The sequence below is a fragment of the Calidris pugnax genome, unplaced genomic scaffold (assembly GCF_001431845.1).
Source record: "Calidris pugnax isolate Ruff unplaced genomic scaffold, ASM143184v1 scaffold470, whole genome shotgun sequence".
Taxonomy (NCBI): Eukaryota; Metazoa; Chordata; class Aves; order Charadriiformes; family Scolopacidae; genus Calidris; species Calidris pugnax.
In genome coordinates, this window is record NW_015092761.1 from 153,566 (window position 1) to 169,783 (window position 16,218).

The 16,218-nt window shown below is 47.6% G+C and overlaps 1 protein-coding gene across 1 annotated transcript in view; it reads left to right on the plus strand.

Moving 5' to 3' along the window:
- MAP2K4 (mitogen-activated protein kinase kinase 4) overlaps positions 1-16,218 on the plus strand; it is a 92,051-nt gene that overhangs the window by 16,594 nt on the left and 59,239 nt on the right. The window contains exon 2 of the mRNA XM_014962667.1: positions 9,704-9,806. Coding sequence (XP_014818153.1) covers positions 9,704-9,806 — 103 coding nt within the window. The remainder of the gene's footprint in view (positions 1-9,703; positions 9,807-16,218) is intronic.

Below are 16,218 nucleotides of genomic sequence, written 5' to 3' on the forward strand. Positions count from 1 at the left end.
GCCCAGCCCTGCTGTGTGCAGGGAGCCCCTCTGGGCGAGGAGGCCAGGTAGTGCGTGGTGCCCTGAGCCCTCACGCCAGCCATGAGGACCCTCAGGAGTGAGGTGGGACGTGCTCTGGCCAGGGGCGGTTGCTCCCGTGATGAGTGAAGGATGTGCTCCCCACTGCACGTCCTTTCAGGAAAGGCAGGGATTGACATAGATAGAAAATTGGGAATAACCTCCTGCCCCTCGGCATCGCGCTATGTTAAAAGGCCCATCACAGTCCCACCTCTGGCTGGGGTGAGTGGGATAATATTCTGGTTGATTAGTGCATGCCTGGCTTGAAGACAGTGATCTGGCAGTGCTGTTGATGGATGGAATTGAGTCCTTCAGTTATTACTTGGCAGTTCCTAATGGCTGTATTAGCAAAAGGATGACACCAAAAAGTGTGAGTGCTGGATGCCATACTAAATTCTGCTTTCCGTTAGTGAACATAAACTTTCATTTCAGTTTTTAATTGACTCTGGTGCAATTATTATATTCCTCAGTGAGATTACGTTTAATATTTATAGTAATTTATATGGGAGGCTTTATTGGGTTCTTTTAGTTAAATAACCTCTTTCCCTTAATGTTCAAAATGTCAACAGTAACTAGCAACGTGTATTCTGGAGGGAAACACCGTTTCAGAATATACCATGGCTTTTATAGATGTGAGGGGAACTAAAGCTGGCAGTTCGCTAGAGGCGAAGCATGAGAAGTGTCTGCTGGGCGTCTCGTGGCGAGAGGAGCACTTCAAAGTTAGAAACAGTTCATTGTAGAAGTGTCTCGGGGTTTCTCAAGTATCAGCAGAGTAAAGCTGATGTGATTCTTACCAGCTTTTGTCCATAAATCAGGAATTTGAATTATTTGCTGTAATTTATAGCCCTGCTTGTTCAGACTCTGTTTCCTCGTCCTCAAGCTCTGGAAGAAGAAAGTTTGATTAGAGAGGGGTGGCCAGCAGTAGCCACGGACTTGCACAAGTAAATGCTACTTCTCGCAGGCCCTGGCTGTTTCTCCTGAGAGTGTTCGAAAGAAAGTAATGAAAATCAGAGTGGATTTGCATCTCCAGACAGCGCCCTGCCCCTCCCAGGAGTGTAAAAACTTAATTACTAGCATCTTTCACAGGCATGGGACTTCTAGGGAAATACAAATTCAAAACTGGGGGTGTATGGCTTGCACCCCCTGGGCTGGATTTGTGAGAGGCCGAGAAAAGAGAGGGAAGCCCTGGGAGCGCTTGTTGCCAAACAGCTGGAGGGACCCCAAACTAGTGGGCCAAGCGCTTCTCCATTTTGCTTCTCCAGGGATGCTGAACCCTGGCATCTCTGAACTGGGAGTGATGGGTGCTGAGCAGCAGTACCCACTGCCCTCGTGCACTCTGGGGTTTGTAGGGCCCAAGTGACGACCTGCCCATGTCAGGACAGTCCAGGAAACGGTGGCTCTGTCAGTTCGGTTTTCATGATCTACACAGAGGGTGTTTCCATCACAGAATGCTATGGGGTTGGAGGGGACCTCTGGAGATCATTTAGTCCAACCCCCTGCCAGAGCAGGTCCACCCAGAGCAGGTTGCACAGTAACGTGTCCAGGCGGGTTTTGAACATCTCCGGGGATGGAGACTTCACCACCTCTCTGGGCAGCCTGGTCCAGGGCTCTACCACCCTTAAAATAAAGAAGTTCCTTCTCATGTTTAAATGGAACTTCTTATATTCAAGTTTGTGCCCATTTCCTCTTGTCCTGTCTCTGGGCACCACTGGAAAAAGACTGGCCCCATCTTCCTGACACCCACCCTTTGAGTATTTATAAGCATTGATCAGATGCCCCCTCAGTCTTCTCCATACTAAAAAGACCCAAGTCCCTCAGCCTTTCCTCATAAGAGAAATGCTCCAGGCCCCTCATCGTCTTTGTAGTTCCCTGTCCTTCTTGAACTGGGGAGCCCAGAACCGGACACAGTTTCCATGTTCATGCTGGGCTCCTTGCATAGTGATGAGATTTCAAGATCACAAACTGCATGATCCCCATGGACTCCTGCAGCCAGAGCAGTCCAGCACCAGGGACATGCAAAGAACCAGTGGTCTTAAAGGGGTGGGGAAGTGAAGTTCCTCCCTGGTTCGGTGAATGGCAGCCATCTGGGTTCAGGTAACTGAAGAACAGTGGTGGTGGTGAAGGAGGCAGCACAGCTCTTCTCCCCCTTCCCTGGGGCAGCTTGTGGAGCAGGGAGGGCGGTCGGGGGAGCAGCCTTGGTTAAAACCATCCCAGGGGGAAGATGGCAGAGCGTGTGTGGGAAAAGGCTGCTTCTGGGGAAACCAGCTGGGGACCCTGCTGTGCCAGTTCTGTTCAGTGGCAGCTCTTTGGTGTGACGTTACGGTGCTGAGCACGGCAAGACCCACGTCTGAGGGTCAGGGCCTGCAAATAATGTTGCAGGATAAATACACACTATTAAAAAGTGCTTTTTTACAGCAATAAAAAGGTGTAGTGATAAAAAGGCAACTTGTTGTCATTGGGCTTCCTGCACCGGGGACGAAGGAGTTTGTGTGTCCTCCTCCAGGTGACCATGTGTAGAGGAGCAGGACGCTGGGAGCTGGGTGGTACAATAGTTCCTGCTTTTCTTCCCCGTGTGGGGCTGTAGGGCTCTCGGCGGCTGGGTCCGAGGTGTGCGTCAGAGCCTGAGGGATGCAGGCTGTGATTGACATTGCCACTTTTCTGGCATCAGGTAGCTGGGGGCATGATGGAAACATACTTGTTGCTTTATCCAAAGAAATTAAATCCTTTCCATTGACCTCAGGCAAAGGCCTCAAGGGCAGTTTTTTTTCTTTGCTTTTAGTCTAAGGTCAGACTCCCAAAACTAAAAAGGAAAAAAAAATAATCAACTGAACCCTCCCCAGTCCTCATCCCTACAGTATATATTATAATTCTTGCTGTGCTGTTTCGTAATGAAAAAGTACCTGGCACGGCCCTTTGCATAATTTATTATTGTTTTACATCAGGAGGGGCTCCAGGTGCGTTGCAATAAATCTCCCAGAGCAGCATCACCATTTCTTTCTGACAACTGCTGCTCTGTAGGGTTATCCTGCGGCTGCCTCAGCCAGGGATTAGCGTGAACATTTTGCAGTATTTGTGAGGGATACGCAGCGCTGCTTTGAGAGCAGCCTGTTGCCATAGACCACTGCCCCAATTGCTGGCCAGTTGGAAGTGCCTGGGACCACCAGACCCTCCAGGTTCTCTCTGCTGGTGTTTCACCGGGTCTGGCGTTTGACTACAACTATGAGCGACGTGTGAAATAGTGCTCTCCTGAGAGAAATTGCCCGAGCTCGGGTTCGGGAGGAATGCTGCCATCTGAGGCTGGGGTCCCGCTGTCCTCCCTGGCAGAGCCGCTGGTCCCAGCGTGGCCCTGCTGGGGCCTCCCTGTGCCTTCTCCTGGGCTTCAGCAGCCAGTGCTTGCCCAGGCATGGGCTAAAGCTCTTCTACCGCAGCTGATCTGTGCCCAAGACTCGGGCAGTATCGACTCTGTTTATAGCTATTTGTACAAATGGCATTTCCATGCAGGGCAGTATCAGTATAATAAATACTAGAGGTTAATGGTGGATTTTGGAGATTTCAGAGACTTCATTCTCAGATCTTTACTGCTGGGCGTTTCCACTCTGAGGGAACTAATCTTAATCTGATTGCAATTTCTTGCAGTCAAAGCCTAACCTACTTTAGCCAGGCTTGACAGTGGAGGTATTTATAGAAGCTGTTGCAAGTGCTGTTGGATGTAGCATAAATCATGGATTGCAAGTGGCAGAGGTGCGGGAGTGTCTGAGAGCCGTCTCCTGGCCTTAAGCCACTGAGATGTCTCCCTGCTGTTGGGTTTAGTACAGGTGTCCCACTGTCCAGGGCTTTCGTGGTGGTGGTGGTGACGGCCAGTACCACTGCCAGGGCCAGGGCTGCTCGGGGCTTGTGTGGTTTTGTGCTCCTGAAGTGGGAGCAGACTTGGGGCGGTAGCTGAATTGTGGATAAATAATATTTCTAATGAGGTAACCTCTAAAAATGAGCACACATAGCACATTCCTGCAGCGCAAAATCCTCATGCAAAATTTGAATGCCGACTCCTGGATTATATTAAATTGAAGGTTTCATTGAAAGGCAGTAAATGTCAGGGACAGAGACTCACTGAAAATACCTGTACCCTTGAAAGTGAGTTTCCACAGTTACAGTCCTTAGAACTCAAACCCAAGGCCTCCTCTTTCATTCAGGCTCCCCAAATAAACTATATACTGAAGTTCTTCATGTTCCATGTCAAAATTTGACTAATTTTTTCTTGAAAAATGGTTTGTCTTCAGGGCAAGGCTGGAAACCTGCTTTACTCCTACAATTTGGAAAGTAAGAGCTGTTGGAAGAGCAGAGAGATCTGTGGTGTTGGGTTTTTTTCCATCTCAGGTGAGAGCTGGCACTAGCTTTGCTTTGAGATGCCCTGGAAGAGATCAGACCTGATATTTTGCAGTTTTCTCCTAAGAAGATGACCTCAGACATTCAACTCTTCCCAGATGGACACAACCCATCTGGCCTCCTGACATCCCTTCCTCCCTGTTTTCATGTCCCTGTTGACATGTTTTAATTTTACCAGGGAGAGGTAAAAAGGTTACACGGCTTATTGCAAATCCATTCCTTGTCTTCCTGCTGTTTGCTGCCACAACTCATTTTCCTGTGGTTGTTTTTCTTTTTTCCTTTTTATACTTGAGCAAGGAAATGATGTAGACTTGGTTCCTTGGTGTATTGCTACTCCACAAATAGCAGAGGCTTCAGCATCCGACCAGAGAGAACAGTCACCTTTGCACTGTGACAGTGTCACACACTGTGAGAACAAGGGGTTGGTACTGCAAGTTTGAACCAAGTGGAGGGCATTTTGGCAGGGATCAATTTATAACCCTGCAAGACAGAAACCTTGAAAAAAAATCCATTAAATCACTGCTGTTTTGGAAGTCTTACTGCTTGGAAAGTAAGCATTAGCAGCAGTGTTGAGGTGTGGCGTGCAGGGGTGGTGGTGGTGGTGAAATTCTGGGAAGAAATTAGGATTGCTTTCTCCAACAGGAGGACTCAGAGGCTTGAAAAAAATCGTAGCTGTCCTAGGTGAGGTAAAGGTAGCAATGCAGAATGTAACGCTGGAGGAATTCTTTTGGACTGCATGATATCTGCGAGATTGCTGTTTCTTCTTGTATGAAGACTGGTTGGCTGTGGTTGTGGTAAAGGGCCCTCAAAAAGAATGATGAGACCTTAATTGCAGAGCCCAGAGCTTGGATTAATCCTAGTGATGAATAGCAGCACGTAAATTATAATATACTTAACCTGGTATCCGTTTACCAGTGCAGCAAGAAACAGGTATGTGCTCTGAGCTTGAATTCTTCTCCTGTGGCTGTCTCCTGTGACCCACCCGTGTAGGTGCGTCTCCAGTACAAGCTTGGCTTCCCTGTGTCCCCTTTGGTGATGGAAGGGCCCAGGGACGTGCATGTAGGGAGCAACAGGACACAAGGGATCCCCCCCCTCCCTTGCCTCAGTTCCATCTATTGCTAAAACAATATCATCCTTTTAAAAATGGATTTGAGATCAAGAATACAATCATTTATGGCTGCATTTGAAGTAAGGATTGTTATCCTTATGGTTAGAAGATAAACTTATTTATAAGCAGAAAGCTATTTTGACTGTGTGATTTGAAGTAAGGATTGTTATCCTTATGGTTAGAAGATAAACTTATTTATAAGCAGAAAGCTATTTTGACTGTCTCCTCTCTGAGAGCATCATAATTTATCTCATAATCCTGTTTAGATTCCCTCAAAACATAAGCAAGTATTTCCTTTACCACTTCACCACAGCCAAAGCCATCCTGCATTTAAATACAGTCTGGGCTAGTATAAGCATTAATATATAGCTGAACAAATCCACTAGTCAGAACTGGGAAGACCCCAAGTCAAGAAACTTCATCGTTTCAGGCCGGTTTTGAGGATTAACAGAACTTAATGAGAAGAGATACGTTCTGAAGTTAGTTTTGGTTTATTCCAAAACATTACTTCCCCAGTAGTCTTTACTTTTACAGTTCTCAGAGCAGTAGATGCTATAGTGATCGATGATTAGAATTATGTATTAAGTTAGCAAAACCTGTAAAGCATGTTTAATTTACAGAGGGTGGATAGTTCAGCACTGTTCAGGACAGTTTTGAACACATGACCTTGATGGCGATAGGGGCTTTAGCAAATTTCAGAAACAACATTAACCTCGGGCCTCTTAATTGTATCACAACAGGATGCTCTGAATTAAATCTGTGCTTAGCAAAATTGCCAGCAAAACTCTTAGATCTAAAGAGACTCTCTTGCCTCCAGTTAGTTTTGAGTGAAGTTTTTGCGAGGAATAAGGGCTTGGAGCTGTCAAAAGTCTTTTTTGGGATGAAACTCAAGACTTATGCACTACAAAGCTGAAGTACTCAGTTTTTTTTGAAGGTTGCTGTATGGAGGAGATAGTTTGCTTTGACTCTCCTCAGACTTTTAGTTGATTTTAGTGTGTTGTTTCATTTACAGTGTGGGTGACTTGTGCTGAATGGAGACTCCGGCACTTCTCAGGACGTGTGTTTCTCCCTGGTCACGTTCCTTCAGAGGCTGAGCGAGAGCAGCCCGTGCTCTTTGCTTTCCAGGGGCAGGTAGTGCTTCTGTATTTGTTGGATTTGTAGAAAATCCAGCTCTGGATGGTGGATCAACATCATTGGAACTATTCTTAGAAACCTACTGAGACAAAAATCAATAGACTGATGTTTAACAGGGATAAAAAAAAAAGCCAAGTTATGAAAACAGGAGGAAACCTGGTGTATAAAGTTTGCAAGCAGTGAGAGTAGGAGCAGGTTTTGAGGAGAGAGGACTTTTTGGTAGGAGTTTGCAGTTAATTGTATCATTTTCAGTGTTGGGCCACTTGAAAGATAAACGTTCCTCTGAGTTGTGTAAAGTTTGCTGTTAGAAAAAGGAAAATCTTGAGACAATGTATTGTTGCCGTTTTAAGAGGGATAGTGTTTCAGGTGTGTGGCTAAAACCCAGCTAGAAGAGTGGTTGCTGCTGTAAATCCCTGGAGCTGGTCTGAGAGCCCCCTTTACCCTGCAGCAATAGGGCAGGTGAGTGAGAGGCTGTGGGACCCTTCCCTGCAGGTGCCTGCTGAGCTCCACCACCCCATGCCTGTCTACACAGCGGCTGGGCAGGACCTGGGGAGGAGGATGAGGACCAGGAGAGGAGCTGGGGGAGGTTTCAGGCAAATGCACGTGACTGGTACGTGTCTGCATCCCCCCGGTCCTTGGCAGTTGTGAACTCAGGCTGGTTTTGCTCTGTGTAAGAAGGGAGATGCCATCAGGGATGTGGTCAGAAGAGGTCTTGGAGGCCGGTCTGGCAGCAGCGCAGTGTTGCCGCCGTGTGACAGGTTGTGGGCTCACAGAGCGTCCTGCCAGGAAACCTTTGGTTCCTTGGTAGTGACAGACCTGCCTGCAGCCATGCTCTTCTGAGGAGCCTTGCAGAACTTCCCAAGAGACAGATGTGAGATCGAGATTGCTCTGTGCCTCTGCTGGCTGACAACACTGTTTGGGTTAGCTTTGGGTAGATTTTTATGTTGGGGGTGGTAGGATGCTGGCCCAGGTTGGATGGGGCTTTGAGCAACCTGATCCAGGGGAAGATGTCCCTGTCATGGCAAGGCTGTTGAACTAGAAGATCTTTGAAGGTCTGTTCAAACCCAAACTATTCCGTGAGTCTATGAATATTCCCATCGGTCATGCAAACATCTGATCTTTCAGAACATTGTGGATGATTGACATCAGAGACGTGGAGGGGTGGTAAGTTCTGCAGAAAATGGTAGAATTGGTTTTAGCACCTTTTTGGGTTTTTTTCAACTCCTTCTTTGTTTCTGGGTGATTTATAAGGGCGAATTATGCTCTTTGGCTTCTTTTAAGTGATTCTTCTGCAGTTCATTGGGCACATGTGCAGTGAGAGCCTGAACTTAGAAACTCTCACTGTAAGAAAGACATTGAGGGGCTGGAGCGGGTCCAGAGAAGGGCAACAGAGCTGGTGAGGGGTCTGGAGCACAAGTATGGAGAGGAGAGGCTGAGGGAGCTGGGGGTGTTCAGCCTGGAGAAAAGGAGGCTGAGGGGAGACCTTCTGGCTCTCTCCAACTCCCTGAAAGGAGGGTGTAGCCAGGGGGGTCGGTCTCTTCTCCCAAGGAACAGGTGATGGGACAAGAGGAAACAGCCTCAAGATGCACCAGGGGACGTTTAAGATGGATATTGGGAAAAATTTCTTCCCCGAAAAGGTTGTCAAGCCTTCGAACAGCCTGCCCAGTGGTGGGGTCACCGTCCCTGGAGGTATTTAGAAGATATGAAGATGTGGTGCTGAGGGACATGGGTTAGTGGTAGAGTTGGCAGTGATAGGTTGATAGTTGGACTTGATGATCTTAAAGATCTTTTCCAACCTAAATGATTCTGTGATTTTATGATCATTGTAATATTTCATGCCCTAAAATTGCGGTAAAGTGCTTTGACCTGTAACTAGCTTTTTCTCTGATTTTTGGTCTTGGAGTTATCCAGAACACCTCTTTGTGTGAGGTAGAGAAATGCTGCAGAGTAGGATGATGCCTTCGCAGAAGGGCTGTGGGATGGCTGGGAATGCTCTAGGGTGCGGGAAAAGGAAGGGTGTTGGAGGAATCCAGGTATTGGGCCAGGTTTGGGTGGCTGGTGCCTCCTGGGATGAGCAGCAGTGAATTGTTAAGACGTCACCCCGGCAGCAGAAAGCCTAGGGGCTTCACTTGCAGGCTCCTGGGAGGGTGGGATGGAAGATGGCCTTGTCAGCATGTTTTGGTGGAGAGGAGCACAGGTTTCCTGCAGCCACACAGGAACAAGAGAGGGGCTTCTGCAGCCTGGAAGGCTGGGAAAGGACATCTCCCTTTGAAGTCCCTGACCCTGCTGTTGCTCAAGCAGGTTATCTCAGCTTCCATAAAAAATACATAGCCAGTGGCTGGAGCGGTGACCAGGACCACTTCCACCCATCTATTTATTTTCTTTTCCCCATGCTTTCTCTGTTGGTGGCAGAGCACCCTCCGATGGGCTCAATTTTGCTCTCTGCTTGGTGTCCCACGTGGCAGAAGGGAGTGCACAGCAGATCTCCTCCGTCCTCGCTCAAGCCTGGTTGTCTCTGTTTGCTGAGGAGGGTCAGAAGCCCTGTCAGGAACCCCTCCTACAGTTGGGCGGTAACATAAAATACACCTCAAGGTGCCCTTCCCTCCCCAGTGCCATCCACCCTGTGGCTGGTGGCTTGCCCAGGCTGTCACCAACGGGTCAGACCCCTTTGCCACCGTGGCTGCAGTTGAGCCTGTCGTGGGTCTGTTGAAAGGAACGGTTGTGTGTGGAAGGTGCTGAGGGCTCCGTGTGGAGGTGCCCCATGCCCCTGGCAGCTGCTCCTGGGGGTCTAGGTCTCACAGGAGGCGCTTGGCACTGACTTGGAATAAGATGGGGAAGACCTTGGGGTGAGAGCTGACTCTGTTTCTCCATCCCTGGGGCCCTAACACAAGCTATGACTTGCTAATGTTGTGAAATGTGTTTTCCTTTTCTTACATTGTGTTTAACTTCTCCTGTTTATTGCCAGATCTCTTAATATTTTGTTGCTGACAAAAAGTTTACTTTGTGTTTGTTGTCTCCTAGGTAAACGCAAAGCGCTGAAGTTAAATTTTGCAAATCCACCTTTCAAGTCCACAGCAAGATTTACTCTAAACACTTCTGGGGTTCCTTTCCAAAATCCACACATGTGAGTATAAAGCCTAAGGCACAACTGGTGGAACAACTTTGAAATTATTTAGCCATGTGCAGGGTTATTTTAAATGCAATTTGATTACTTCAGTGATTTGCAGGTTGCTCAAATCTGTCAGTTTGTGTCACAGTAGAAGAATTTTTTGGTTTGGTTTTATTTGTTGTTTCCCTTACCCTCCCCTTCCCCCCCTCTCCCCCCGTCCCCCACCCCAGAATTAAACAAAGGTTATATTTGGGATCTTTCTGTTCTACACTGGAGCTAGTGCCTTCCAGAATGGATTAAATTGAGATAAATTGTAGCTGCTAATTCAAGATATGCCTATAATGAAGTTCCAGACCTATTCACTCTCATTTTCCTGTCTCTTTATTCAGTTCTTATTATTTTTTGTTAGAGAGAAGTTCTTGTTTCTGTGTTACTTGTAAAAGACATAACTGTGCTAGATTTTTTTTTTTTTCAGCACTAAAATAAACAAAAGTTCGAGGATTGTCATTCTTCCAACATGGAGAAGTCAGGGAGTTAGCAGGGATTAGCTCTCACTGAGGTTTCTAGACAGCCAGCTACAGCATGTCCTTACCCCAGGTGAACACAGGTGTGGCACAGAGCTGTTCCTGACGCTCAGAAATAACAGTAGGACATTGTCACAGAAAATAGTAGCTTTGTATCCTCAGATCCACCAATCTAGATGGATGGGTGATGCACCCACAGCCTGTACGTGTGGCAGAATGCATGCAAAGGTGTCCCAAACTTTTTCTCTCAGAGTTCCCCAGCTGGTCTCTAGAGTTTTGTCGGTGGCGAGACTGAGCCTGCAGCGTGCCCCACCATGGGGTGTCCCTGGTCACAGGCTGCTGCTGCCTGGCCCTGCATGTCGCTGCCCTGCTCCTTGAGCTCAGCACCTTCTGCTTCCCCAGGATGCTCCCTCTGGGCTCTCTTCCTATTTCTGGTAGCTTCTTCATGCTGGAGATTTTCAAGCAAGTTGGAGTTAGAAATATGTTTCTGATGAGTTATCAACAGTAATTACAACATCTAGAAATTCTAGAGTACTCTGGATGATTCTTTTTACCACCCCAAATGACCTTTGAGGAGTCCTCTCTCCTTTTCTCTCTTTTCCAATCTCAAAACAGAGTATTCTCGCTGGTTGTAGAGCTAGCATTTATATATTCACTTGTTTTATCTCTCCATCAACATCATCAAACCTTTGTAGCAATTTTCTTAAGAATCCCATCTGGGACTCTCCTCTCTCTCAGACCTTCCCATGTCCGTTAAATAAAGGACTTAGTCTCAGCTACTGAGTTCCCATCATCAGCCATCTATAGGGATTTGACTTTTCTGTGTTTTTCTACATGAATTTCTGTCTGGAGTTCACTGGAACTCACAGGGGCTCCTGTCTAGCACAGAAGAGCTTTCATTGTTAGTCGGTGACATCTGAAGTTTCGTGTTTGTGCAAGTGACTGTCAGCGTTGTCCATTAAGAAGGTGCTCTTCTTTCTGCATGGGAGCTGCAGTTTTTGGCAGGGGTGGGCTGGTCAATGGTGTAACTGGTTCTGAGGGCTTGGAAGTGTTTTGGGTTGGATGTGTTAGTTGTTCAGGTATCAAAAATTATGGTGATGTGTCTGCGCTAAAGCTTTCTTGGGAGGCTACAAGCTGTAATAGCCATTTCTGTGTGAAGGAGGTGGATATTGGTTGGATTGCTTTCTCTGTGTTGAGGCTTTGCTAAGCTTGGATACAGCCGGTTTATCCTCACGTCCTTTGTGTTGTCTGTCCTGGATGCTGTTCCTCAAAAGCATCATCCACATCTCCTGGTTGCGTGGTTCTCTCACGTGTTTGTCTTGCAGCTGGTGCATCATGGTGATGTCTCTGCATCTCCCACCTGCTTCTCAGAGAGCCTGGAATGATTTTCCTCTGTTGTCTAGAAACCTTTCTAGACTTCTGACTTGAATTGGATATTCCAGACCTCCCGGACCGGCTGCGTTCCTGATGCACGATGTGTTTCTATTCACTGAATTGCTTCTCTTCCCCAGCCCGATGGAGCGGAGTGGCCTCGGCGCCCTCCCAAGATAAGTCCTGGCTTGGCGCTGCTGGGGATTCCCTGTGCAGACCCTGTTGGTCCAGATGGGTGGATCTGAAGATACAGAGGGGTCAATTTCTCACACGAAATTTGGGGTTCTGTGACTTGGATCCACCGATCCGGAGGTGTCCCGTTGCTCCTGCCACCAGGAGGGCAGAGGGTCCTGCCGTCAGCTGCCTGTTGCCTGTGCTGAGCAATGGCTGGGGCTCGAGAGGAGGCAGCCAGCAGTGTCCTGCAGCTGCTGCAAGATGTAATTTGCCTATTAGCTGTATTTTGCTTGATTAACAGGTTTTGGTCGGGGAACTGATCAGGCTGGATTGGTGGATGTTCAGGTAAGAGTGTGGTTTCTTGCTATATAGACAGAAAGCCAAGGAGCAAACGGGGCTCCCTGTGCTTGTGTGTTTGTGTTAACAGGGAGGAAACCTCTGTGTAAGCTGCATCACGGGAGCAGAGACACCACTGTGAGGAGGGAGGGCACATTGTGCCAGAGGTGGCCTTGGAAATTTCAGGTTATCATGTGTAGTCCCTTTCCCTATCAGTGGTGAGGCTCCGTACCCTGGTAAAATGGGTGTGGACCCCACGTAACCCATCCAGGTACGATTCGGCTTTCTTTTAGGGTTTGTTTTTTCAGTCTGAGAGGTCTCAGGAGTGTTGGAAAAGAAGTTGGGCAATGTGGAGGAAACTATGCTGGGAATTGCTGTAAGCCAGGGGTGCAGTGTAGCTCCTGTGGGCAGGGGGATACACAGGCGGGCTGGAGGGTGCTCAGTGTGGTTTCCTCAGGGAGGGAGGTTTCCCAGATGATCCGTGCACAATTCCTGACTCCATTCATGCTATTTCCTTGGTTTTAATGGCGTATTATCTGGAGGCCCGGTTTCAAAGGCTGTGGAATCCCAGTTGCAAAACATGCCATTATTAAGACCTGACCAGTGCTTCCCAGTTGCCTTAAGTCCCGTGGCACAGAATGGCCTCTGTAGCCCGGCAGCCACTGCACCCACTGTGCTGCCCCGAGGCTGTTCCCAGAGCATCGCTGCTCTCCTGGGTAGAGGCTTTTTGTTAATAGATAGACTGTGCCCTGGAATACTATTTACAGGGAGAGAAAACATAGATTAAACACTATGGAATATAGAAAGTTGGGACAGGGGTTCCCAAATCTTTTTCCTGTCGTCCCCTCCTTGTGTTTTCTTTTCCATCTGCGGTGGTTTTGAGCCATGCCTCAAGGTTTAAGTCTCCAGTTGAGGATGCATCCCTCCAGGATGTGTGAGTGTGCTGGTCAGGCTGCTAAGGGGCCGCAGGAGGTGGGTGCTGGAGCAGGACACAGAGCAACATGTGGGAATGTGAGACCGTATCAGGAGCAGGAGGAGCCAGTGAGTGGTTGGGACCTTTGAGCTTCCTTGTGCCATCTCCATGATGGCCCTGGAGCTGAGAGCTGGTGAGGACTGCGGTGGCTGCGTGGGAGCGGCGTGGCATGGCCCCTGCAGCTCCTGCCCCATCCCTGCCCAGCCCATGACACCCCTGCCCAGGACACCTCCCTCTTCCCCCTGGCCAGTACATCTGCTACCGGATGTGTTGGGATCTTGAAGGAGGTCACCTTTGCCATGGATCACCAGCAAACCAAGTGAGGAGAAGACTAGCAGAGCAGAGGCTACAACTGCTCAGACTGCTTATATCTCCAGTGCTGCTGGGGTTTTGCCCTAAATATTTTCTGATTTAGGGCATATGTTAAAACCAGGGGGCTTCTGAGTGATCTTTAAATAGGAGACTGACTCGGGGTGGCTTTGAATGAGATTAGAAACCAGAGATACTTTTCTCGTTGCTGGAAGAAGGTGCCGTCCTGGTGATGCTGAGGGCTGAGACATCCCTTATGGCAACTAAAAGGTGCCATGGATGGCTTTCCTGTGCAGAGCCCTGGGGTGACATGAGCAGCAGGGAGCCAGGCAGGGGGCTGGAAGGAAGGTCTGTTCTGGTTCTGCGACTGCTTGTGACTGACGGAGCCATGGAGGATGTGCATCTCGTTTGGTTCAGCTGTGGCTGCTACCACCAAATCTGCATTCTAAGTGCAGAGAGAGATTTTGTGCAGTTGTGGTGTACAACCCAGCCTGCCTGCAGACACCCTACAGCACAGCCATATACAGGATTTACATGTGACCCCTACAGGGGAAAGGTAGAATCGGCCTGAATTACAGAGCGTTTTTGGAGAGTAAAATTCTGAATCAAAAGGATGCGGTCTAGAGGAGATACAGGTGTTTCACCCCTGGCACAGGGAAGCATGGGCTCCTATGTGTGGGGTCCTGTGTGCTCCTGCCCAGGGCCACGTGCGGCCATGGTGTTCTCAGACTGGCTGTCGGTGGAGGCTGAGGAGAATCGTTGGTTGAGAGTGCAGTTCTCGTCACTTCAGACTGTGTCTCTGATTTAGACCAGATTATCAATCGCTAGCTTCGTTTTCCCTGCAGCTGACGTTGTAGAGGCTGGAGGACACAAGCCATGGCTAGGGTGAGCTCTTAAACTTCCTACACACTTTTTCAATTGCTATTTCCAACTGACTGAAAAGCATCCCGCCTTTTACCTCATCTATTCTGTGTCCAAGTAGGATCTAGATTTAGGTCACAAACAAAATGAGCTTACGCACAGATAATTGAGTAATCTATACAGAGCTACTTGCAGCTGGTGGCCTTTGCTGAAAGGAGGTTCAAATAACAGTAAGATGGGAATGATGTGGTGAGAAGTGACTGTATAGCTGTGCACAGCAGGTTTGCCTCGCAGTGTCTGTGGTGTGCTGGCTGTCACTGGCATCCATGAAACCAAGTTATTTGGTTTGCTGTAGATGAATTTTGCGGTTTTCTGGAAAGTGTTTTACTCTTCTGGTGCAGCAATACCTTGATCTTGACTTCAGACTACAGAAGTTAGATCCAGCTGCTAAGAAATGAGTATGCATAAGGAACTTTGTCTGGTGTTGTCATGTTGCTGCTTGAGTATCCTGTCAGAGGTGCCACCTCTCTAGAACCTGGAACACCAGAGCATTGCAGTCTCGTCTGGAAAGTTACCAAAATGAAATGACTCCTTTTAATGCTCACCAGCCCAACTTCTGAACTGTTTCGTGGCCTCTTGGACTCTGTAGCCTCCTTGTAGCATGTGGGTGTCTTCATGTTGTGAATTAAAGCTTCTGGAGGTGCCCTGTGTGGACCTTCTTCTCCTTGTGACACTTGGGAGAATCACACGCTTTCCAGAGAGATGCCCCAAGAGAGTGTTGGCAGATGTCTGTTCAGTAGACCTTTGGGGTTGGATTCCTCAGAAGCAAATGGAGGTCCAGTTGATTCTGCCACTTTCTGTATTTCTGTATAGTTCAGGGACTGTCATTATTCCTGGAAAGTGTATTTCTGGCTGTCCCAAAGTCTCTCTCAAGTGTCTGCTTCTCTTTTAATCTTCTCTTACACTTTTCCAGACCTTTCTGGCAGATGGTTTCAGGCTCTCCAACTGCACAGTCTACAGCTGGACGAGTTCATTCAGAAATAACCTCTGAGAGTTACTACCATTTGTCTAAGAAATACTAAAAATTAAAGTGGAATATCCCAAGTTGGCATGTTCACAATTATTTGTGTGAATTTCCCTGTAAATATTTCTCTGTCCCCCATTTCTATCTCAGTCACTTCCCATCTTCATTGTTAATGATTTCTGATGCCTTCCTGCCATGTGATACCTCCCCACTGCAGGGTGGGGGCCTGGGAGCCACAGATATGGGTTATGGTGTAAAAGGTACCAGTTTAGAATTTGAATTTTTTTCTGTGTCTGTTCTATAACATTTACTAAAAATTGTGGTACCTGGATGTAATCCCTGGGAAACTCATTTGTATTTTCAAGAAAGCACAAATAAAATTGAAGTTTCCAAGGAGTCAGCAAATACATTTAAATGTTTGAGTGAGTCTATGGAAAACAGGCTTTCACTTTTAATACAAATATCACCATAGTTTAAGTGCTAGAGCAGTGTTTCTTAAACATTTTTTTTTCAGGCACTTTCTTGACAAATTGATGAGTGTTGTCTTGTATTTAACCTTCCCGTTTCTTCCAGAGGTTTACAAGTTTGTTTGACCAGTGATCTCTGTGGCCTAGATGACAAAAGAGGTGATATGGCTTGTAAAGCACCCTTGCTCAGTGTCTCAGACTCCGGGAAGTTCACCTCTTCAGAGACGGTGCTACCAAAGCTAGTGTGAGATTTTGACTGAACATGCTGCATTAAGGTCTCTCTTTTTTTTTTCTTGGTTGTTTTTTTTTTTTCCCTCCCTTCTAAGTTTTGTTATTTCTCTAAGGTGCTGATCCTGCTCTGCAGAGGAGCTTTCTGGTGTCTGCTGCT